We start from the raw sequence: 25,494 nt of genomic DNA, 5'->3' as shown, positions 1-25,494 counted from the left end.
TCTCAATTTTTTTAAGTAAACTCAACTTATTCGGGTTTACAGTGTGTCTCAGAGGATTACTGATACTCTGTGAATGTGTATCGCGATACGGAGGCATTGTATTTCTACACTGGCTATGTTTTGTCATGACTGACCTTTACTGCCATCGATTAGATTTTAAGATGAATGGCGTTGCTGAGTGCAGTTCCACCAAGGCCAGGTGCTGTATCTCATGGCTCGGCCCCATGACTCAGGTCTGCTCCAAAATTTAATGGGCTTGACCTTGACCCATGCTCCATCCTTCCACCAAGTTTCATGGAAAGCAGGTTGGTAGGTTTTTCGCAATCCTGCTTAGAGACAGAGTGCAGTGAAAATATAACTTCCTTGGCGGAGGTCATGGCTGAAGCATGTTGAAATATGAATCAGGTTCATTCAGGGAAAATTTGGGGAAATTATTCTCACCATGATTCAGAGTCGAGTCCCTGATTAACAGCGTTACAGCGTACAGCGCGGTTTATCGATGATCGGCACACGTCTAGTCAGGAGCTGGAATCAACGCAGACGTTGCAGAGGCTGCTGGAGGTGTGGCTGGGGATGGTCTCTGCTCTAACCGATATATCCAGCCTCATTACTTGCTCTTTCACTCTTGTGTCGGTGCTGTGTGTGTGTGTGTCTGTGTGTGTGTGTGTGTGTGTGTGCTTCCCCCGTTGTGTGGCGCGGCACGGCGGCTGGCACAGGGGTCACACTCGCTGACATCATGAACAAGAAGAAGAAAGGGTTAGCCTGGTTCAGTCACTCTTCTGACACTCACGGTAAATCCACACACACTTCCCCCCAAGCAGTGCGACTGTGTGATGCGTGCGTGCGTGCGTGTGTGTGTGTGTGTGTGTGAGGAGGGAGTGTGTTTGGGATAACGCGAGTGTTTGTGGGTGACATCAGAATTAGAATATGCTTCTGGTTTTGAGGAGGAAAGAAACACAGGAAGTAATATGTGTGCGCACGTGTGTGTGTGTGTGTATGTGCATGTTTCTATGTTTCGTGTTGCTTCGCATCACATTCTGCCTGCTGTTGTAGATTCCTCTCATGTCCGCTCACTCACTCACTCACTCACTCACTCACTCACTCACTCACTCACTCACTCACTCACTTGTGTCAGGGTCTGAGGTGAACATTTATCTTCACAAAATCATTTTTACACCATTTCAAAGACCAAATCATGGAGGTGATGGAGATCACTATCTTGTGAGGTCCCTGGAGGATTCATAGACCATATAAACGATCTGTGATCAGTGATGACATCACTACCGGCAGAGCAAACAGCCAGTCGAGCGGCTGTGGTCCTGCCACGCCCTGACCTACTCACTGCGTGCTCCGTTCTGCATGGGATTCACCTGAGCTGCAGTTTCACCTGCGTTCGGTGTGAGTTCATTCGAAACCCTGCTCAGAGCTGCACTCCATCACACTCATCTCTCCTCACATGAGGAACAAACAAACATGCAGATTAAAACAGAAAGGAATCATGTAAAACAATCCAATGAAAGTGTAAGGGCACCTCTGGGGGGAAAAAAAACCCTGTTTCTCTTTTTAAAAGTGAGAGAATGGAGCCAAAAAGGCTTTCAGCTCAGCAGGTCCTGAAGCCATGACACAACGTGCATCCAACACTGCTGTGTCAGCACCGAGAGAGAGAGAGAGAGAGAGAGAGAGAGAGAGATGGGGACAGCAACAAAGCAAGAAATACTGAGACAGAAATGAGAGAGAGAGAGAGGAAAAAGGAAGAAGGCAAAAGCAAATGTATTAGAGAGAAAGAGAGATAAAGAAGGAAACAATCGCAAAAAAGACAAGTGAGAGAGACAGAAATGGTGTGAGTGAGAGAGGAAAAGAGAGGGACAGTGTGAGTGAGAAAGGAGAAAATCTATCAGGTAGTTTACTGATGATCCATTCTTGTACTTATCACATATGGTTAGACACACAGCTCCACTCAACACACACACACACACACACACGACTGCTTTTTTTTTTTCCTGATCAGCGCTGTCCTGAGAAAACCTTAAAAAAAAACAACAACCACAACATCAGACTGAATGAGATCAGAAGAGATCAGAAGTTTGAGATGAAATGGTTTTCTGATGACGGTGTCATGTTGCATGCTGAGATGATTTTCTGGGTGCTGATGATTTTCAGTGTATCCCAAACGCGAGAGTTCATGTGCAGCCTCTGCTTTAATCACAATTACGACGACAATTTAACAAACAATTAACCTACTTCGAGATAGTGTCAGTGACGGTCAGTGGCTGAGAGTGTGTGTGTGTGTGTGTGTGCGTGTGTGTGTGTGTGTGTGTGTGTGTGTGTGTGTGCGTGCGCATGCATGTATGTGCACTCACTTTAAATTATGACTGTTGCCAAAATTGATAAAGAATTCAAAGAGCAGGCTGTAAAAAGCGCACTGCAGGTGATTTACTCAGAAAGAAAGACCGGATTGGACACGATGTAATTGACTGTTATTATTATTATTATTATTATTATTATTATTATTATTTTGCATGTGTTGTTTGTTCTTGGGAGCCGTGTCGAGTTCAGAGAGACTCCCTGGAGAGTGAAATTGTTTCTCAATAAGCTCTCTGTGAGTGAAATGATCTCAGCGCTCACACACTGGCGTTTGGGATACATGCCTTGATTTCTAAGAAAAACAACAGCGTTTCCTCTTTTTCCACGGACGTGGCGCTGCTGCGGAATCAGAAAAGAGATAAACGTTTTTCAGAAGTGACTCACATTTCCACCAAAGCGCCATCGTACTGGATATAATCAGACTCCGAGGTTCCAGTTAGAAACTGATAAACTGCAGAAACACGTTGCGTACCTTCCATTGAATAAACTCCGTTTCTTCCTCGGAGCAAAATTCATTTTGGAATTCTTTCACATCAGTAACACTTCAAGTTGTTGTCATGGCGACGAAACATCGCCATCCCAGGCCCTTGACATCACCAGCGTGTTTGCAGTGGAAATGCGTGGAACGGTTCCAGGTACAGTGCCTTGTCTGTGGAAAAGGGTTTCCTCCACTGAGTTTAGAACAGGGCTAGACCAGTGGCTCCTCTCGGTTCCTTGTTAGAGATCTAACCAATCTAGATCAGACCCTGCTGAGACATGTGTGTCCAACAGCTGGACCAGGGTTTCTTTAGGAAACAGTAAAAGAGAAGATGATAGGTGGTTTCGCACGCGTGTGTTTTTCAAGTGTGTTTGACGAGATGTGTGTGACGTTGCAGCGAGTGTTCCAGCGAGCGATACTGAATCCGTCAACACGGATAAAGATGACGACACGTGCTGTGGCCCTCTGTGGTAAACACACACACACACACACACTTTAAATATTGCATGTACACGCAGTAAAATTACAAATAAGTAAAAAAAAAAATGACATCTCACTTGTCACTTATTTATGTTTCAGTCGGAAAATTTCAAAGTCAAAATTCAGGTGAGTAAACGAGAAAGTCTTCATCAGTCACACAGCTCTTGACCTTCCATACTGCTGTGTTCTGCATGTTCAGTATTTTCTCCAGGTTTTTCATGAAATAGCACGATGAGTACGTCTCTAAATACCAATACCGCGATTCCAGGGTGTGCGTATTCGAAACAATTATTACATCAGACACCACAAAATCTATTTCAGATTAACTCGTCATGGTTAGAGTTTGCGTGCTGCTAAATGGGTGAATGTGATTTTTCCTTTCAAAATAAAAAAAAGCAAATGAGATGTTCAAAACAGTTTTGTACGGACCTCCAGGAGAGACGTTTAGAAAAAAAAAGATGAACTTTTCCGAGATCTGGCAACATCGCTTTGTGCAAAGTCTTCTCCTTAGATTTCTCTGACTGATTTTAAAACTGTTCTACTGCCGAGCACGGATTTAATGTATTTATCTTTTAAATTCTGAAAATAAAATTCCATGGAGTGGCGGCACGGTGGTGTAGTGGTTAGTGCTGTCGCCTCACAGCAAGAAGGTCCTGGGTTTGAGCCCCGTGGCCGGCGAGGGCCTTTCTGTGTGGAGTTTGCATGTTCTCCCCGTGTCCGCGTGGGTTTCCTCCGGGTGCTCCGGTTTCCCCCACAGTCCAAAGACATGCAGGTTAGGTTAACTGGTGACTCTAAATTGAGCGTAGGTGTGAATGTGAGTGTGAATGGTTGTCTGTGTCTATGTGTCAGCCCTGTGATGACCTGGCGACTTGTCCAGGGTGTACCCCGCCTTTCGCCCGTAGTCAGCTGGGATAGGATCCAGCTCGCCTGCGACCCTGTAGAACAGGATAAAGCGGCTACAGATAACGAGATGAAAATTCTATGGAAGTGACGTGAGATCTTGCAGAGGAATAATGTGGACACGACTTTAAAACGTGCTAGCATTCGAGTTTCTGATCATTTTCCCAGTGCAAGGTGCAGGAAATTCAAAATGGCGCTGCATTGGCAGCATGATTTTGATTTGATTTATTAGCTTTGCCATAGCAAGATCTATATATGTACCATACATACACTATGGCTGGGAAACCACTACAGGTTGTGCCAATTACAGTGGCCCCATTGTACCGAATCTGCATGTCTTTGAGCATTAATGGCGTCTCGACTGTGTGACCAATCACATCGTCTCTCGCTAGAGGGTCTGCATGTGACATCACTATGTACTGTACGGAAGTCAGTGTCGTTCCACCCACTGACTGAGAGAATATGTCACTTCCTGTGTGGTTGTGTTCACGTTCAGCTCAGTTGCTGCGCACAACTACACAATGGATTTAACGTCTTTATATTTGAGGCCGATCTCAAATTCCTGTGACCCTCCCCCTGGTGTGTGAGCTCCATTATCGTGGGTTCCATGTTGCTGCACTGACCCGGAAGTCCACTAACCGAAATTAAAAACTTCATCACACAAAAGTACATCTTTGTTTCGATCCATGTCTCTTCCAGGGCTCTGGAGTTTTTAGCTTTCAAACAATAAACGTTACAAAAATCTCTCATCTTTTTTGCTTTGCAGGTTTTTCATCATTTCATAACCACTGAGAATTAAAATTAATGAGCCGGATGTGTCTCAGTGATTTCGATATTAGTGTCTGATGCACTGCTAATATCGTTACGGTGCGACTGCAGGTGCTTTAATAAATAAATAAATAAATAAATAAATAAATAAATAAACACATAAATAAAAGGAGGGAAACATGACAGCGGAAAAAAAATTAAGAACATTTTCCTCACCCAAAATAAATTCCTGCACTTGTTGATTCTGCTTTTTATCAAATCTTTTCTCCCATGAACAGAACTCCAGAGTTCGACGTATGAACTTCCAGGTCGACCCTTGTGAACATCTTAATTTTTAAAAGTAATTTTATGAAAAAAAAAAAAACCTTCATTTCCTTTTTTAGTGCATGGCAAGAAAAAAAAACATCCTAAAGTAAAAATTCCTTCTTTTTTTCCAATTTGAAACCAAAACCAGCTGAATGAAGCTTCCAGTGACAGAGACATGAGTAATAATGAAATCACTGGGATTGTGTTCCCGCAGAGTGATTCACTGTGTCTGTGTCGATATTCTGAGTGTCTCTGCGTGGACCTCGTCTTCTGTGCTCTGACCTCACGTCCTGTTTTTGGCAGTCGGCGCTGGCGTCGCTGGAACAGGCTCTGCCGCAGGAAGTGCCGCTTGGCCGTGAAATCTGTGCCGTTTTATTGGCTAGTGATCATTCTGGTGTTCCTCAACACGCTCACCATTTCATCAGAGCACTACAACCAACCAGACTGGCTCACGGTAGTGCAGGGTGAGAAGAGACACACACACACACACACACACACACACACACACACACACACACGCACACACACACACAGATTCTGATCTCTCTCTGTGATTGGCTCTGTGTGTGTGTATATGTGTGTTCAGGGGTGGCCAATAAGGTGCTGCTGGCGATGTTCACAACTGAGATGCTGGTGAAGATGTACAGTCTGGGTCTGCAGGCCTACTTTGTCTCGCTCTTTAACCGTTTCGACTGTTTTGTCGTATGCGGCGGAATCATAGAGACGATCCTAGTGGAACTTGAAATCATGCCTCCACTCGGCATCTCTGTGCTCCGCTGCGTACGACTCCTGAGGATCTTTAAAGTCACACGGTAAGAGATTTGTGTTGTTAACGTATTGATTAGAAGTAAACGCTAAGTTTATATCTCACATCATCATCATCATCATCATCATCATCAATCAACGACAGGGTGGTGTGATGGAGCTGAGTCACTCTGACCACACTTAAGTTCATTATTTTCCGATAACAGCATTTCATCAAGGACTTTATTCCACTTATACCACAGCAAATATATTACATTTAACAGTTAATCCACGGAATCGAGTCGTACATGAGCTGATAGCTGACAAGTCACATAGGACTGAGTTGTCTATAAGCCCTGTATGATGAGACTGAGTGGAGTAACTGTTTTATTCTGTCCACATTCACTGGATTTTGAGAAATGGAGCATTTTTACCTCGCCTGGGACGGAGTCCACCAGGGGGCGAGGTATGGTTTTCGGTCGGGTTTCTTTGTTTTTTTGTTAACACTATTACAGGAAAACGGCTGGATCAGTCTTCATGAAACTTTCAGGATAGATGGGCAAATAGAACCTCCAACATTTTTAGAGTCATCCGGTCAAGGTCACCAAAAAGGTCAAAAATTGTTTTGTTGTGTCTACTGCCTCATATAGTAGAGGCGCGAGCCACTACGTCATCGTGCTGTAAGAATGTAAGAGTGTTCCTATTAAAATGGCCGGTAAGCGTATACAATTCGGTTCACCATTCGAAATAAACAGCCTAGACTAAAGAAATCACTTTCAGACATGTTTATGCTGATTACAGAGGGAAAGTGCGTTCCACTGAGCTCTAGCGCCGGGCCATTTCCAGGAAATAAGAGTTTGGGTCACAGCGACAGCGTGTGTGTCAGCCTCGGTTCCGAGGTTTCAGTTTCGAAAAAAAGTCATTTACCGTATGGACATGGGATCAGAAAACTATTTTATTTATAAGCAGTAGCCACATGGACCCATAGGGGACTGATTTTTTTTTTTTTTGCAATATCTTCCTTTATATTCATCATAAGTGCTATCAGGCGAGGTTTGTTTTGCCTGGCAACATTTGTTATTTTCACTTTTTGCAAATTCGATAAATAAACACTTTATACAAAACGTCTGACAAAATAATTTCCGCTCAGGCGGACTTCTTAAAAACCTATCGATGGCGGCACGAATTGACTTTAGTGTTGTTGTTTTTTTTGTAGAAAGTGCCGTCTTGCTGTCGTGTCGAGGTATAGAACAGCTTTAGACATTTATTTAATTCTTCCTTGGACATTTCAGTGACGTAATTTTCAAACGAAAATTTGAAAATGACAGCTTTGAGCGTTTGAACCAGTCTAAAAAAATTCAACAAATTTTAATGCTTAAAGATGAAGAATGTAAACAAACTGGTGAAATGACAGAGCAATTTGTGAAAAATGTGATAATAATAATAATAATAATAATAATAATAATAATAATAATAATAATTCTTGAAAAATTAAAAAAATACACTTACCATCAAATACTTTTATTCCATATTTTGTTGATTTTTTTTTGTATTTTTCGGGGTTTTGTTTTTGAGTAGAGTTTTTATTTCGTCCTCGGTTGGTTCAGCAACACCCTCCGCCATTTTGTTCTTCTCTACTCACGGTATATGAGCTGATATCCTAGTAGTACAGTAGCCAATCAGAGCGCATGATTGCTCATATCCAGTGAATGTGGATAGAATAAATATCACTATCAGTTACATTATAGCAGCTATAAACAGTTGTTCTCTCTTGATCTTATTATAGTGTAAACTCCTCCCTCCTGAGGATGTCATGAAACTTAGTTACAGTTTCACCTCTGATTGTTACAAAGCACTGAAACTGGAGACTCCTTCCATCAGGCTTAGATTGTGCGGAGAGTTCAGTCTGAATCAGCTGTTGCTATAGAAACGATACCATGGAAACGATCAACACTTTCTGACCAATCAGATGTGAGATTTCGACAGCGCTGTGTTATGACAGTAAACGGCCAGGCGGTCATGTTTTCCTTTTCCGCATCTCTGTGCAGTCATTGGGCGTCTCTCAGTAACCTGGTGGCATCTCTGCTGAACTCCATGAAGTCCATCGCCTCGCTGCTGCTCCTGCTCTTCCTCTTCATCATCATCTTCGCTCTGCTCGGGATGCAGGTGTTTGGCGGCAAGTTCAACTTTGACGACGTACACCAAAAACGGAGCAGTTTCGACAACTTCCCCCAGGCCCTGCTGACCGTCTTTCAGGTGTGTGTGTGTGTGTGTGCACACATGCACATGGGTGTCTCCAAAAGTCAAACACACACACATATAAAAAAAAAAAAATTACAAATAAAATTGCAGTTCTTTTAAAAGATTAATCAGAGGATATTCAGATAAATGTTACATTTATGCACAGATTTAAATGAAAACAATTTAAATGCATTTGTCGTAGTTAAATAATCGATGCTTGAATCGTAAGGATCAGCTGATTAAAATGTTTCATTCATTTTGATGATTATGATAAAAAGATCATGACTTTTGGACACTGAGTGGATTAACGTGTGTGTGTGTGTGTGTGTGTGTGTGTGTGTGTGCTCATCTCAGATTCTGACAGGTGAAGACTGGAACCAGGTGATGTATGATGGCATCATGGCGTATGGCGGACCTTCGTCATCAGGAATGATCGTGTGCATTTACTTCGTCATCCTCTTCGTCTGTGGGAACTGTATCCACTTCCTGTTTATCTGGAAAAAAAAAAACACTGAAAGCTGTGTGTAACGTATTGAAGGCTAATTCCTGGCTTTATAAATTTTAATTCATTTTTAAAACGTTCACTGTGGTATTATGATGAGGAGGTATTTGATGTTATGTCGTGTGTGTCTGACCGGGGGTGTGCTCCTGAGTGTGTGTCGTTTCCCTGACGACTGTCCCAATCTAGACATCCTGCTGAATGTGTTCTTGGCCATCGCCGTGGACAACCTGGCGGACACGGATTCGCTCAGTACTAAGAAGACCACGTAAATGCTAAAAGCACACACGAGCAAGGCGAACCAGTAACGCACGCCTCCTTCAGTGTTAACGCAGTCAGTTTTATTATCACTATTATTCCACAGCATGTGGTTGAATTCTCAGATCTGATTGGTCAGGAGGTGGGTATATTGAGTACAGCAGCGAGGCTCGGGCAGTAGGTCCGGCTGTAACGTCATCAACAGGTTTGTATTAATGAGCCCCGAATAATAATACTTTAGTGTTTCTATCCACAACTTTCCTGAACTCTGACCTTTCCCATGATTCATTGCTGCGTCATGGCGGAAGCCGGGATCTTTCTTCCGCACCACTGTGTTGATTTTTGTAGCTAGCTCTAACTGCTAGGAAAGTAAGATCAAAGATGACTAAAAGATGGTGACAGGGGTCCGATTTTCCGACGTGCTCTGGGGATAATACGATGAAAGTGCCCCATCCGTCTCCCCTCATGGAATGGATAGACGACATGAAGTTGTGGCCCGACGTCAGCTACGATGACATTGTCAATTATTTTATTCTTAGTGAGCGCGTTGGTGGCGAGGAGCGAAGGAACTACAAAAGCACAGAGGCGTACAGTTACAGAGATGCCAACACACACGATTTGGACAGAACAGCTACAGATGTGAAGCACAATTACAGCGCTACGTGTAGACCTGAAAATAATGCGTTTTTCAACCGGTTTTGTCCATGCATCGATCAAACCAATATATTTTTGGCGTTCTGACTGTTCCACATGTCATTGTTTCCACTGATTCGGATAATTCCGGGAATTTCCATATCCTTATGTTAGCTCCGCTGTGATTGGCTGAGAGGTGACCTGATTCATGATTCAGGAAGTAAATACAGTATTAATTTTGTTGTTATTGAAAGACCTATACATACAGTAAATCTTTTGTCTTTTCCTCTGGCTTTTGTTGTTGATCATGATGAAACTACTGAAACACTGTATCACAGTCCAAGCTCGGTTCTCTGAACCCCCTTTATCTGAACGTTCTCTTAGTTAGCCGGAACTTTTCCCCAGAGAGTTTGGATAATTGAGCTTATACCGTACTGTACAGTAAACCCTGCATTTATTTTCCTCAAAAAGTAGCTCAAAATGGCCTGGATTACAACCCCGATTCCAAAAAAGTTGGGACAAAGTACAAATTGTAAATAAAAACGGAATGCAATGATGTGGAAGTTTCAAAATTCCATATTTTATTCAGAATAGAACATAGATGACATATCAAATGTTTAAACTGAGAAAATGTATCATTTAAAGAGAAAAATTAGGTGATTTTAAATTTCATGACAACAACACATCTCAAAAAAGTTGGGACAAGGCCATGTTTCCCACTGTGAGACATCCCCTTTTCTCTTTACAACAGTCTGTAAATGTCTGGGGACTGAGGAGACAAGTTGCTCAAGTTTAGGGATAGGAATGTTAACCCATTCTTGTCTAATGTAGGATTCTAGTTGCTCAACTGTCTTAGGTCTTTTTTGTCGTATCTTCCGTTTTATGATGCGCCAAATGTTTTCTATGGGTGAAAGATCTGGACTGCAGGCTGGCCAGTTCAGTACCCGGACCCTTCTTCTACGCAGCCATGATGCTGTAATTGATGCAGTATGTGGTTTGGCATTGTCATGTTGGAAAATGCAAGGTCTTCCCTGAAAGAGACGTCGTCTGGATGGGAGCTTATGTTGCTCTAGAACCTGGATATACCTTTCAGCATTGATGGGGTCTTTCCAGATGTGTAAGCTGCCCATGCCACACGCACTAATGCAGCCCCATACCATCAGAGATGCAGGCTTCTGAACTGAGCGCTGATAACAACTTGGGTCGTCCTTCTCCTCTTTAGTCCGAATGACACGGCGTCCCTGATTTCCATAAAGAACTTCAAATTTTTTGATTCGTCTGACCACAGAACAGTTTTCCACTTTGCCACAGTCCATTTTAAATGAGCCTTGGCCCAGAGAAGACGTCTGCACTTCTGGATCATGTTTAGATACGGCTTCTTCTTTGAACTATAGAGTTTTAGCTGGCAACGGCGGATGGCACGGTGAATTGTGTTCACAGATAATGTTCTCTGGAAATATTCCTGAGCCCATTTTGTGATTTCCAATACAGAAGCATGCCTGTATGTGATGCAGTGCCGTCTAAGGGCCCGAAGATCACGGGCACCCAGTATGGTTTTCTGGCCTTGACCCTTACGCACAGAGATTCTTCCAGATTCTCTGAATCTTTTGATGATATTATGCACCGTAGATGATGATATGTTCAAACTCTGCAATTTTACACTGTCGAACTCCTTTCTGATATTGCTCCACTATTTGTGGGCGCAGAATTAGGGGGATTGGTGATCCTCTTCCCATCTTTACTTCTGAGAGCTGCTGCCACTCCAAGATGCTCTTTTTATACCCAGTCATGTTAATGACCTATTGCCAATTGACCAAATGAGTTGCAGTTTGGTCCTCCAGCTGTTCCTTTTTTGTACCTTTAACTTTTCCAGCCTCTTATTGCCCCTGTCCCAACTTTTTTGAGATGTGTTGCTGTCATGAAATTTCAAATGAGCCAATATTTGGCATGAAATTTCAAAATGTCTCACTTTCGACATTTGATATGTTGTCTATGTTCTATTGTGAATACAATATCAGTTTTTGAGATTTGTAAATTATTGCATTCCGTTTTTATTTACAATTTGTACTTTGTCCTAACTTTTTTGGAATTGGGGTTGTACATCTGTGAGCTTTCCTAAAATTTAGTTTCTGGGGGCCTCGGTGGCCTCAAGACCCCCAGCCTAATACGAAGCCTTGCTTCACTCAGCTTCACCTCGCCGTGCTCAGAGATGCTACTCTTTCATTGGTCAATGTTGACATCTCTGCAGTTATCAACACAGTAATAAAATTGGCAAAATTATGTGTAAAAGAGAGAAAGGAAGAGTTTGTTTGTTTAAAGGCTGAGCCGAGCCAGAGTTAAAAAAGGGAAATCCTTCAGTCACGCAGCAGCAGCAGCTCTCATCTGGAAAGCCGGCTCTGTCAGAGTAGAGCGAGCGGATTATTGGATTGGTTTAATAATAATGTAGTGTTTATATATTGTACATCACTTTGGACAAAAGCGTCTGCCAAATAGCAGAACCATAACTATAACTACTGTATATTAACCATCAGCACTGAGCTCTGGTCTAATAGAACTCGACCAGCCGACTGTACCGTGATGCGTCTTGTATCGGCTCAAGAAGCAAAAGCTCGGTCAGAGAAGCGCAGGCTCACCATGTTAATGCAGATGCTGTCAAACTTTGGAAAGAATAAACACACCATACGACAAACACATCGTACTTCAATAATTCCTTGTCAATGTATTTGTCCAAGCCTCTTCAACTTCGTAACTCCCCGATCAGTCCAGATATTGGATGGTGTTTATAGGCTGTTTGTTTCCACTCGTACTTCAGCACTGCTCACTCTTGGGTTCTCCTGCACTTACTGTCCGTCACTTATAATAAAAACGTCAGCTGATGACTGTAATGTAGCGTAACGTTTGAATAGTGTACAATATCTTATCAACAATTACACAGAATTAATGTTGTTGATTCAAGTCCAAAATGCAGTGCCTCGTGGAAAGACAGGAATCGCATGGACAGATGAGCAGCGTATGGTGCTGGAAAGCACGTCAACAGTGCGAGTCCGTTTGTGCTCAAAACAGATTCCGTTCATAAAATCTTGACGCTTTCGTGAGTTGTTTGTGCACCTGACGACGGCACACGCTCAACCAGGAAAAGACAGCACTTAAAAAGACGTTATCCTCTGACTAAAACAGGGCTGTTGTAGCTCGCTCCGCTCGGCTACGTTCGGCTCCCTCGGCTTCAGCTGCTCGGATAAACCGGAAATCAAAGACCGGGATCCGGGAGAGGCGGGTGTCATGGCGACGTCCATCATCTCTTGCAGGAAAGTCGTGGATAATAACAGCTCAGTCACAGGGACTTGTCCAGCAGACGCTCCACATAAACTCAGACTGATAATGAACAGCTTTAAAAAAAAAGTTGATTAATCAACAAAAAAACTAATATTGTGAGGAATCGTGATGCTTTGCACAGTTTTCCAGCACAGAGAGGTCTGAGAGAGAGAGAGAGAGAGAGAGAGAGTTCTCTGACAGAGAGTTGGCTGTTTGGGAAAGTGATGGGATCAAAATAAACAAACAGATGACACTCTTGAGGCCACACACACACACACACACACCTCATTTTCAGCTCATGGTTTCAGATCATTATCTGCAGGCGATGAAGTTTTTGCTGTGAAAACGTCAAGTGGAGTTTATACTCACTGAGTGTAGAGAGACAACAACAGGACACTTTGTCTGGGTTCCCAAACTGCGTACTCTTGCACTGCATTGTTGGTGTGTGTGTGTGTGTGTGTGTGTGTGTGTGTGTGTGTGTGTGTGTGTGTGTGTGTGTGTTAATGTGCACATCCTCAGTTTTCAATCTTTTCAATCTTCTCCTCTTTCAAGTGATGACAATCTCGATGATGAGGAAGAATTCAAGGTAAATGTACTGAACTGTAAATTTCCTCTGTGTGTGTGTGTGTGTGTGTGTGTGTGTGTGTGTGTGTGTGTGTGTGTGTACACACTCTGCTTATGTGCTTCTATTTGTACACTCTTAGGTTCCAGTTGAAGATGAGAAAGAGAATGCAGGTAGAGTGGTGTGTGTGTAGATACGCATGCATTCTGGTGATGTGTTTTGGGTCTCACTAGCTGTCTTCTCACTGTGTGTGTGTGTGTGTGTGTGTGTAAAACAGAAGAGGAGGAGTATGAAGAGGAGGCTCCATCAGGGCCTCGTCCCACCATCGCAGAGCTGGTGAGGAAAGAGAAGATTGTACCGATACCAGAGGGCACCGCCTTCTTCTGTTTCAGCAATACAAACCCGTATGTATCACTCTCACACACACACACACACACACACACACACACACACACTTGTAACAATAAACACAACAACCTTGTTTCTGTACAGTTTTTTTTATTTAGTTGTGTGTGTGTGTGTGTGTGTGTGTGTGTGTGTGTGTGTGTGTGTGTGTGTGTGTGTGTGTAGGTTTCGTGTTTTGTGCCACAAGATAATAAACCACCACATCTTTACCAACATAATCCTCGTCTTCATCATGCTCAGCTCCGCCTCCCTCGCTGCTGAGGATCCAATCAGAACCCACTCTTTCCGCAATATTGTAAGTCCACACACACACGCACAAATCTCTTATTCAGACATTTTTGTGGTAATTTATTTATTTCCATTTATTTCAATGTCAGGTTTTTAAATTTACCATCGCTGCAAATTGTGTTTATATGAAACGCAACCTGCAGCCACCGTTCTGTCGTCTCGTGTCGAACGACTCTTTACTGTTCCAGAGTCCTGCGGCCTTTCATAATTATAACTATAAATCAGATTACACATGAATGTGTTTCATAAACACTCGCAAAGATCTTGTGCTCAACTGAAGAGATGGATAACGACAGCAACAACTTTCTGAACACGTTAAACTCCCAGATTATTGCTCAGTTCAGCTCCTCAGATTAAAGCCGTACTCCCTTTCAGATTTTTTCAAGTGTAGGTCATAAAAAGAAGTGCGAAGCGAGTGATTTCATGCACATTATTTGCTTTAATCCCCTCAAATTAAATAACTTCCCAGTCACAGAATGGCCTGATATTTTGTAAGATATTACAGAAATAAATGTCTATCATGATGACCGATTGAATCAGTACGGTTAACCTGGTCGTTCCCAGAGTGAGGAACGTAAATCCCGACCTGCCGTCAGTGTCCCAGGAGTTTGATGGGTGAAAGAAACTTAGTTGCATTAATACTGGATACAACCAGAATATTAGAACCAGTGTTTTGTTTTTTCAATAAAAAAGGCAAAAAAAAAACAAGTTTCCAGTGTTATAACTTGTGCAGTGAAATAACGCTCAACTGGTTCATCCGTATGAAAATCAGCGAGTTTGGTGATCTGTGCTCACCATGACAACTGTGCTCTGTTTCCATGTACTAGAATGATAGAGGGTTTTTAATAGTCTTATACTCAGGAAAGTACAGACCCTTGTTTACACTTCTTCATCTCATGCATCTTGAACTCAGACTGTGTGCTGATCAGTTTAACCAGCGTCTCTTTTCAGTCAGACTGAAACCCGATAGATGAATCTTCTCATTAATATGCAAATCATCTCATGACTTTCCAACACCAACCAACCAATCAGTGCTGTTTATCATATTTTGTTAGTTTTGTTTAGAATTTGAGAGTTCGCTTGACTTCCTTTATCTGGTGATAGAGGGACTGATGTACAGAAATAGCTCATCCATCACTCTTTCTCCAGTTGTTCCAGCTGTGGGCTTAAATATTCTGGCAGTTTGTTCTTTCTCAAAGCTCCACAGGATGGAGGAGTTTACGTGTTGTGGTAACTTGGGAACATGACAAGTTGCATTTTTAATCCCCTGTGGCGATGTTCGTCCGTCCGTCCATCCGTCCGTCCATCCGAGGAAAGGGTGCTCACCTTCTGAAATCGACTCCTCTCACAATGTTTGGAGGAATTTCACAAACCTTGGCAAAAGGCTTTGTTATATGTTGGTAATACGCAGATTGTAATTTTGTTAAATTCGGTCACATTTTACCAGAGTTACAGCCCTTGATTAACAAAATTATACTTTGACAATTTCATGAGGGTGTGTTTTCCTTCTGAAATCAACTCCGCTCACTATTTTTAGAGGAATTTCATGAAACTTGGCAAAAGGCCTTGGTATATGTCGGTAATACACATATTATAAGTTCGTTCAATTTACCAGTTGTGGCCCTTGATTATCAACCTTGTACTTTCACAATTTCATGCGGGTGCGCTCGCCTTCTGACAGCAACTCCTCTCACAATTTTTGGACCAATTTCTCGAAGCTTGGCAAAAGGCCTTGTTATATGACGGTAATACGCATATTGTGATTTAATTTCGTTTGTGAAAAATTTCCCAGAGTTTTGACCCTTGATTAAATAACTTGTACTTTCACAATTTCATGAGGGTGTACGTTCTTCTGAAATCAACTCCTCTCACAATTTGTGGAAGAATTTCACCAAACTTGGCAAAAGGCTTTGTTATATGACAGTTATACGCAGATTGACATTTCATTTAATTTGGGCAAATTTTACCAGAGTTACGCCCTTGATTATTAACAAACTTGTACTTTGGCGATTTCATCAAGGTGTGCTCACTTTCTAAACTCAACTTCCCTCACAATTTTTCAAGGAATTTCATGTAATTTGGCAAAAACTTTTTATCCCCCGCTGGCCAAAAGGCCCAAAGGGGATTGTGTCGTGGCAAAGTCCGTCTGTCTTTCTGTCTGTCTGTCCATCCTGGAAAGGGTTCTCACCTTCTGAAATCAACGCCTCTCACAATTTGTGGAGGAATTTCACGAAACTTGGCAAAAGGTTTTGTTATAGGACAGTAATACGCATATTGCAATTTTATTTGCAATATATTGTAGCAGGGGATATTGTGCTCTCAGAGCACTCTTGGTTTTTTTTTTTTGTCTTATTAACTTCAAGAGAGAGAAAAAAAGAGACGCTGGTGAGGTTGGTGTGGGTTGAGAGAACAGGAACTGACCCGTTTCACAGATGTTCCATGACATTAATTATAACCATAAAGGTTACTGTGTGATTTTGGTGTTAAAAATAAGAGAAAGTTGGCCAGTTGATGTGATTGTTGGTGTTGCTGGAAGTGAAATAAAACATTTGGGGATGTATTGTTATAGGAAAATAGCTTGTGGGTAAAAACTGGTTATTTTACGATGCCAACATGAACAAAGTGTGTCTCAGAGCTTCTGCTTCTTGGGTATATTTACGCTTTTTGTTTCATTTCTCATCCTGACACTCAAACCCGTGAAATGAGCGAGTGTAAAGAGGGTCCCACTGTACGATCAAATCAAGAACTTTTCCTGCATGATAAGTGAGTTGTGTTCCATTTTGCATGCTGTTTTCTCCTCCTGATGCCATTGTTAAACATGTTACCGTTGCTCTTTGCAGATGCTTGGTTACCTAGACTATGTCTACTTATCTATCTTTACTGTAGAGCTCATGTTGAAGGTAAAGTCTGCGCTGCATGCCTGTGCCATGTGTGTGTGTGTGTGTCTGTGTTCAGTAATGCTGTAACCGTCTGATTTATTCCAGGTCCTCGGCTATGCCGATTATGTCTTCACTAGTGTTTTTACATTTGAGATTGTTTTGAAGGTAACCTCCCGAACGGTTCGCACGGCGTACCTGCATTCTCACCCCATGTGTCGCCTGCTCAAACTGCAACCCAGCTTAACGCCTTTATTTCTTTTCTTTTTGTTTCTCTCCTGATACCTGTTTTAAACACCTAAAAAGAAAAGAAAAAGCAAACCATAAACCTCTCCATAAAACGTCCTGCTTCATCTACAAGAGTATTTGGGTTTTGATTGACTCTGAAGAAGACTGACGCTCGGCTCGTGGTTTTGATGCCGTTATTTCTAGTTGTGCACAACTCCAGACCTGCCAACCCCACTGTACATATTCAATAAAGTTCTTCCACAAAATCACTAAGAGGAGAAACTATAATGCGTGAATATTTAACAGTTATTCCATGAAATCGAGTCGTACGTGAGCTGATAGCAGCTATAATCCATGTAGCACCGAGATTGAGTGGAATAACTGTTTTATTCTATCCACATTCACTGTATTTTGAGAAATGGAGCATTTTTATTTTTTGCAAATTCGATAAATAAAAACTTTATACAAAATGTCCGACAAAATCATTTCCACTCAGAATGTAAACAAACCGGCGAAATGACAAGAGCAATTTGTGAAAAATACAATAATTATAATTCTTGAGGGCGGCACGGTGGTGTAGTCGTTATCGCTGTCGCCTCACAGCAAGAAGGTCCGGGTTCGAGCCCGGTGGCCGGCGAGGGCCTTTCTGTGTGGAGTTTGCATGTTCTCCCCGTGTCCGCGTGGGTTTCCTCCGGGTGCTCCGGTTTCCCCCACAGTCCAAAGACATGCAGGTTAGGTTAACTGGTGACTCTAAATTGAGCGTAGGTGTGAATGTGAGTGTGAATGGTTGTCTGTGTCTATGTGTCAGCCCTGTGATGACCTGGCGACTTGTCCAGGGTGTACCCCGCCTTTCACCCGTAGTCAGCTGGGATAGGCTCCAGCTCGCCTGCGACCCTGTAGAACAGGATAAAGCGGCTACAGATAATGAGATGAGATGAGAGTTTGCATGTTCTCCCCGTGTCTGCGTGGGTTTCCTCCGGGTGCTCCGGTTTCCCCCACAGTCCAAAGACATGCAGTTAGGTTGACGTGGGCTGAAGTGCTCTTGAGCGAGGTACCGAACCCCTGACTGCTCCCCGGCGCTCTGGTGTGGCTGCCCACTGCTCTGGGTGTGTGTGTGTGTGTGTGTGTGTGTGTGTGTGTGTGTGTGTGTGTGTGTGTGTGTGTTCACTGCTTCAGATGGGTTAAATGCAGAGGATGAATTTCACTGTGCTTGAAGTGTGCATGTGACGAATAATAATAAAAAGGTTTCTTTAATTCTTGAAAAATAAAAGATGTTTTTACCATCAAATACTTTTATCCCATATTTTGTTGCTTTTTTTTTGTATTTTTTTGGGTTTTATTTTCAAATAGAATTTTTACTTCGTCCTCGGTTGGTTCAGCAACATGCGCCGCTATTTTGTTTTTCACTACTCACAGTATATGAGCTGATAGCCTAGTAGTAGAGTAGCCAATCAGAGCACACGGTTGCTTATATCCAGTGAATGTGGGTAGAATAAATACTGTTCACCACCAGGTGGGGAAAAAGCTCCCTGTTTCAGTTACGATGCAGCACTGTAAAACATTTCAAATTGGTTTAACTTGGAAATGCAAGTTCACCTGCTGCCTTGAAAATGCAAGTTAACTCAATTTGACGATTATTTTTGTTTCAACTCAGAAAAAGTCCCAATTAGTGAAGACACCTAAGTAATTCAAGTCTAACCTTTGAAAACTTGCACAGATGAGTTCAAATTAAAACGCTTTTCAGAGCTCATTGAGTTAAAGAGAAAAAGCATGTGGACATAACTAAACACGGCTGAAATGTTTTACAGTGAAGACGCTAAAAAGCTTTAATGCAGGAAAGTAGAACTCAGTAACACAGACCAACGAGAGCTTTACTCTCCTCGAAGCATCTGGTGGTTTCCGTTAAACCTCCAGTATCCTCACGCTCCACTTTCAACCGATACAGACACGGCGTTACAGGGCTGTTCAATCTTAAATAGTTAACTGATGTTAATATATACACGTCTAATGTTATTCACGTCAAACATACACTGATAGAACGTTATTTCACATTACCGAGCCTGACACGTTCTCCATTTCCCCTGACACGAAGCAAGACTCACATTTCAACCAGAAAATCAAGACATTACTAAAGTGAGATGGGAGGGAAGGGGGCGGGGCTTCCACAGAGAGTCAGTTAATGCAGGAGAGTTCAAAACACCTGCGCAACTGTCAATCATTCCACATTTACATGTAGATCGACTCGTCTTCCGTTTTTATTGTGAAAAAAGACCACTCTCTTTGCGTACTGTTGAGCGATAACTTAGCGATAGCAACGCGCTCTGAAGTTAAACTGAGTTCCTGTGTAAAATGTGTAAAAGTTGGCACGTCTGCGGCTCATTTGTGAATTGAAACTTGAACTTGAATGAAAGACAAGAGTATAGAGCTCCTTGAATTTATATATACAGTAGGGCTGTAACGAAATGCGTATCGAAATCGAAATCGCGATACGCGGAGCCACGATCCGTATCGCGATACAAGAAGGCAGAATCGCGGTACACCCTTTCAAACTTCTCCTCAGCCCAAAAACAGAGGCGCTTCCAAACTTCAATTTATGAATACTTTACTTTTTATTTAAATTACATTTTAAACTTACTTAAATTACTTTTTTTTATATCTATTAGTAAGTCGTTTTTTTGCCGACCTGCGACAATCTTCTGCGAGTCATGCAACGTCCACACTCGCCACTGGCAGAGCATTCATTTCTTTTAAGCGGTCGCCATTCTGGTTGCGACGCGGGGAGCGAATCTGTAAACAAGCAGCTCATTGGTTGGCTAGGTGTGCCACAAGCCAATCACAATCACTTGACCGGAAAGGCATGTCTGCTTGGGCGGAAGCCTTCTGCGGCAGTTACATTTTGACACGCGAGCAACGTTTCACCATAAAAATTCCGTAATTTCCATCTGTTTTCCGCGATCACAGAAAATCATTGGCCCTATGAGAGTGAGACAGTGAGAGAGCCACCCCCCCAAAAAAATCTTAACGGATTTACACGATTTGGAAAAATGACTTTTTCAGAACCGACAAAACCAGAGCTTCCGGCTCAACAGTATTATTTTGAGAAATAAAACAATCTTTGGATATACATTTGTTCATTTTTGCATACATATTACTCATTTTCTGCAGTGGTCTGAATTATTTGTTATGAAATAGTTAATGTAAGTAAGTAAATGTTAATAAGTCAAATTTACTACTTTAAAAAAACATTTTTAAAAAATCGTGGGCGTATCGAATCGTGGGTCAAAAATCGCGATACGAATCGAATCGTGAGTTGGGTGTATCGTTACAGCCCTAATATACAGTATAGACGGCATTTAAAAAAAATTTATGCTGGTACACACGTTACTTTGACTGACACCGAGTTAAAACATTCACACATCAACCCCCTGCAACCAAAGCTTCATCCGTGACCTCATACCTGACTGACTCCATAAAACAGGGAGCAGAAACAACCATGCTCAGGCAGCGCATGGTTCAGAGTATACAACGCATGAATGCAGCATGTCCTCCACACCCACAGGGGGCACCACAGTACCCGAATAATTCCACTGTGCTGAAACTTTAAATGACTTCTCTCTGCGTTTCCGTACGCCTTTCAACACGCCCTGATCAACCTGCCATCGTGATTTGGAGGTGTGAAACACAGCACCTTTGTCCGCTTGCAGTGAAGTGGAGGGTATAAAGAAGAGAGCACACAAAACCTTCACCTTGTTTTTATCTTCACCAGCGTGGACCAAAGATGTGCAGTCCGACTGTGATGGGTGTTTCTGCCAGCAGTTTGAGAGCAGTTCAGTGAACAGCGAATATCGACGACTGATTAATTTGCAGTTCCTCCATTTTGTTCGTCTGTGGATAGTTTTCTGTTGCTTCACACCTTTATGGTTGGCAAATCCATGGGGCAAAGTTCAAATAACTAACGGTGACCACAGAATTTTCTGTGACGTGGATTTTATTTCTGCTGAAACTGACCAGGCTGATTTTTCAGTCTCACGTTATACTGTACGGCAGGGGTCTTCAATCCTATCCGCAAAGGGCCGGTGTAGCTGCAGGCTTTCATTACAGCCAAATTGGAGGCTCACTTGATTGTTGATTGGAGACGAGGATGAAATAATTAAACGAGTGAAATCAGGTGTAGCTCCTGCTTGGTTGGAATGAAAGTCTGCAGCCACACTGGCCCTTTGTGGATAGGATTGAAGACCCCTGCTGTACGGTATATACTGCACTAACCAGCCTGCTTATAGACCAAAAACTGACAGAATAGATGAATGAAGTTAGCTCCACTCTCAGGTACAGATCAAGGTGCCGTATAAAACCCCTTGTTGATGGAGTAGAGAAATTGCACCAGACTGCAATGCCTTCTGGGTAATCTCTACACCTGATATGTCCAAAGGCTCATTTAACAAACCGGACGTAAGATGATCACGTATTAAGTGTGTGAGATGATGGAGGTTGATGACGGCGTGTTAACGGTGAGTCTGTTTGGAAGAATTTGCCCAGCATACGCCTGACCTGAGACCAGTCTCCTAGGCCATTATAAGACACAATGCACTTGAGCTCCCAGATCAGCTGTTTCGTGTCTCTGAGGTCTGCTGCATTGACATGCGCTGTATTCCCACCTCCTCTGAGCTTCTGGTTTTGGCTGATTGACTCTCGGAATGCTGGGTCTGCTTGGCACGACTGAGTGAGTTTTTTTCAGAGATGAACAGGGTGGAATGTGATTATAGCGCGCATGAATGTGATTGCAAGAGGGGTCTTACCCATCTACCTTCCTTCTCTCCTTCTCCGCCATCAGCTTGGCAAGCAAACCGCATGTTGCATCGCCTGGTCCTGTCGCCTGGCACGTTCTCAACTCAAACAAACCTCTTACTAACGCATTCATGCTGGGAAGGATGTGAGGATTTGGCTTTGGAGTGTTAAGTTTAGCTTTTAGCATCCTGCTCTGATTACACCACCCTTGAACCGTCAGTAAATATCCATGAGCATGTATGTGTGAAAATTTAAGTGTGTGTTTACGGGCTCTATTTTTGTGATCATGGCACGAATCCAAAAATAAGACGCGACATCAGCCTATTCTTGGTATTTTCAGTGAATAGCAGGCTGCATTCAGTCAAATCAGCTCTAATATGCCCTTTAGAAACCCACTGCCTGACGCAGTGACATTTTCACAATGATTAATGGTTAGAGTTCACTTCCAAGTTCCAAACCTGTACATTTAGTGGTGAAAAGCTAACTCCTTGATTCTTTGTTCACTTTTAACATTTTGAATCTGATGTTAGAGGAACGAACAGATGCTTTTCTGGACACTGTTTTCATCACTGGCTTTTCTTTAAACGGTCATCAGTCCACTCGTTGGACCATAGACTCTGAGTGAAAAAAACAAAAAAACCCCGTAACGTCATGATGAAAGCATGTGACAGCGACATCTGTCCCGCCCTGTCATGAGTCTCCGCCCTGATCAGCTAAATAACGTCCAGAAATTGCCCATGAGCCGATAAACCGCCACAGAGGATCAGCGACAGAAGCTGCGCTGGTGTATATTTAGAAAACTATCATCGCTGAACTGTGTCCAGTCATTTGTACGTTGTTCTTATATGTAACAGAAAATTCAGTCAAAAAAACCACACATTTTTTCCGCCTGCACATCAAATAGAGTCCTAAATTTGTGCACTGTACATGTACCGTATGAGAGAGAGAGAGAGAGAGAGAGAGAGAGAGGAAATAAGTGCATGTGTTCTACACCATGTTCCTTCCAAAGTCGACATCCTCTAATCTCTTCCTCCTCACGTCGCAGATGATGACATTCGGAGCGGTTCTCCACAAGGGGGCGTTCTGCAGGAACTACTTTAACTTGCTGGACCTGCTGGTGGTCGGCGTGTCACTGGTGTCATTTGGGATACAGTGAGTTCGAGTTGTACTTCCCTGACTTGCGTTTATTTTGTCGTCTCTTTCAGTTTATTTATTTCGCGCTTAATTAAAGCATAGCTAATCTTAGCACTGGCGGTTTCATGATATAATAATAATAATAATAATAATAATAATAATAATAAATCATCTAAACTTACAAACAGAATGTTAACGACAGTACAAAATACTAATAATGAAATGTAATTAAAGTCAGACGATGTGTTTTCTGATTATATGCATCGAATAAAAGATGTAGCCTGCCCTTTAAATCTCGAAACATGTCGTGCGTTCACAACACACGCTAGCAACTGATTCCATGCTGGAATAGTCCGAATAATAAAAAAATGAGTTTTTATATGCGTTTATTCTCGCAGACACTTTTATGTTCACTGGGTATCATTTATCACGCTGGATTTACCATGAACGGATTTATTTGTCAGTTGTTTACAGGAGCTTTTACACAAAGAATTGTAGTGTTTATCCAAAAAAAAAAAAAAACAATACCGCTCGCATCCTACGAGAGTTCGTGAGTTAAAGCAAATTTCCATATAAGGAAACTTGCGACCGTGGACCTCGATCACGTTTCATGTCGTCCAGTATTCAAATTACACGCCAACGTAATGAACATTTTGTTCAACTCAATCCAAAAATGAGCACAAATAAGATGACAGGTTCGAACTTCAATATCAGGACAAAAGTAATGGCGCCCTTTAAAAAAAAAAAAAGGAGCAGGAGAAGTTAGTCGCCGGTGCGCTGCACTGGCCGAGCTGCATTACTGGAAGATTTAGGAGGCGCTCTTTCACCGTTGAGTCATCGTTTTGTCATTCTCTACCCTTTTGTGAGCTTTTTGCCTTTTATGGAGTTTTGTAGGAGTATCTAAATGTCAATCAGCTGTGCTGTGAACATGTTTGGTAATTAACGGGTGATGAATGAGGCCCATGAGGTGGGTGACAAGGTCAAGTCTATTTATTATGATGAAAATTTGCTGTAATATGATCAGTTTGGGCTGCATCCTGTGTGTGACCATGTATAAGCGATAATGAGAGTGTTTATTCTGCAGATCTTCAGCGATCTCAGTCGTGAAGATTCTGCGTGTGCTGAGGGTGCTGAGGCCCCTCAGAGCCATCAATAGAGCCAAAGGACTGAAGGTGCGTAGATGTCAATGGTCCTAAATACTTCAAGTCAAATACATTAAAGTCGCTTTTGTCTTTGTCCAGTCCACCGGTGGACAGTTTATATCTGAACATTTGATCGTTTCCTCTGAGCAGAACGTGGTCCAGTGTGTGTTTGTGGCCATCAGGACCATCGGGAACATCATGATCGTCACATCGTTGCTCCAGTTCATGTTCGCCTGTATCGGAGTGCAGCTCTTTAAGGTCAGTTGGCTTTATCACACACTTGTATCGAGAATGAAAGCTTTTTGCTCCTTGTTCGCACTGTGTACATCAGGTCATGCTGAATAACACGTTTGCTTCATCAAAGTAGCAAAGTAGCATTTAGTGAACTGTCCTCAAAGTGAAAAGTCATTGCTGATGATGTCATGAAAGACAAGAGATTTCAAATCTCATGAAAGAAAGGCAAGGCGAATTTAAAGTCGAAGTACACCGTGCCATGACCTTTGACCTCTCCTCCTGCTCCACAGGGGAAGTTTTACCGCTGCAGTGACGAGGCCAAATCAAGCCCGGAGGAGTGCAAGTCAGTCTCTTCCTGTTTTTTCTTCTACACTCCGACACACACTTACTTCCATGAAGCTTTTCAGTCTTAGTTTTCAATAGTTCAAATACTTTTGCAGACAAAGACCAGAAGAAACAAATACGTCAGATTCAATTTACACGTTACTGTTTTGGGATAACTTTCACTGAGTTCTAATTTTCAATGAATGATGACTGACTCAAGAAAAAGCAATGTTATAAGTGTTGTAAATCTCTCTCTCTCTCTCTCTCTCTCTCCTGCACCCAGGGGTACGTTCATCATGTACAAAGACGGAGACATGAATCATCCCACCATCCAGAAACGTCAGTGGTACAACAGCGACTTCAACTTCGACAATGTGCTCATGGCCATGATGGCGCTCTTCACCGTGTCCACCTTCGAGGGTTGGCCAGCGTAAGACACAAACCCGCTTCACACCAGGCTCGTGAACTTGCTGAAATGGGGAGAGATTACTACCGTTTTGTTTTTGTTTTGTTTTTTAACTTTTTTTATGTGA

The 25,494-nt window shown here is 42.4% G+C and overlaps 1 protein-coding gene across 1 annotated transcript in view; it reads left to right on the top strand.

The window, feature by feature from the left end:
* Positions 1-25,494, top strand: part of cacna1da (calcium channel, voltage-dependent, L type, alpha 1D subunit, a) — a 137,723-nt gene that overhangs the window by 60,494 nt on the left and 51,735 nt on the right. The window contains exons 9-25 of the mRNA XM_060910246.1: positions 3,240-3,312; positions 3,422-3,448; positions 5,600-5,760; positions 5,883-6,108; positions 8,089-8,296; positions 8,636-8,756; positions 8,970-9,048; positions 13,536-13,569; positions 13,688-13,718; positions 13,823-13,949; positions 14,116-14,245; positions 17,223-17,282; positions 23,173-23,279; positions 24,346-24,433; positions 24,554-24,661; positions 24,928-24,980; positions 25,245-25,391. Of these exons, the coding sequence (XP_060766229.1) occupies positions 3,240-3,312; positions 3,422-3,448; positions 5,600-5,760; positions 5,883-6,108; positions 8,089-8,296; positions 8,636-8,756; positions 8,970-9,048; positions 13,536-13,569; positions 13,688-13,718; positions 13,823-13,949; positions 14,116-14,245; positions 17,223-17,282; positions 23,173-23,279; positions 24,346-24,433; positions 24,554-24,661; positions 24,928-24,980; positions 25,245-25,391 (1,780 nt within the window). The remainder of the gene's footprint in view (positions 1-3,239; positions 3,313-3,421; positions 3,449-5,599; positions 5,761-5,882; positions 6,109-8,088; positions 8,297-8,635; positions 8,757-8,969; positions 9,049-13,535; positions 13,570-13,687; positions 13,719-13,822; positions 13,950-14,115; positions 14,246-17,222; positions 17,283-23,172; positions 23,280-24,345; positions 24,434-24,553; positions 24,662-24,927; positions 24,981-25,244; positions 25,392-25,494) is intronic.

This window comes from Neoarius graeffei, chromosome 26 (genome assembly GCF_027579695.1).
Source record: "Neoarius graeffei isolate fNeoGra1 chromosome 26, fNeoGra1.pri, whole genome shotgun sequence".
NCBI lineage: Eukaryota > Metazoa > Chordata > Actinopteri > Siluriformes > Ariidae > Neoarius > Neoarius graeffei.
This window is presented reverse-complemented; position numbering and strand designations above follow the sequence as displayed.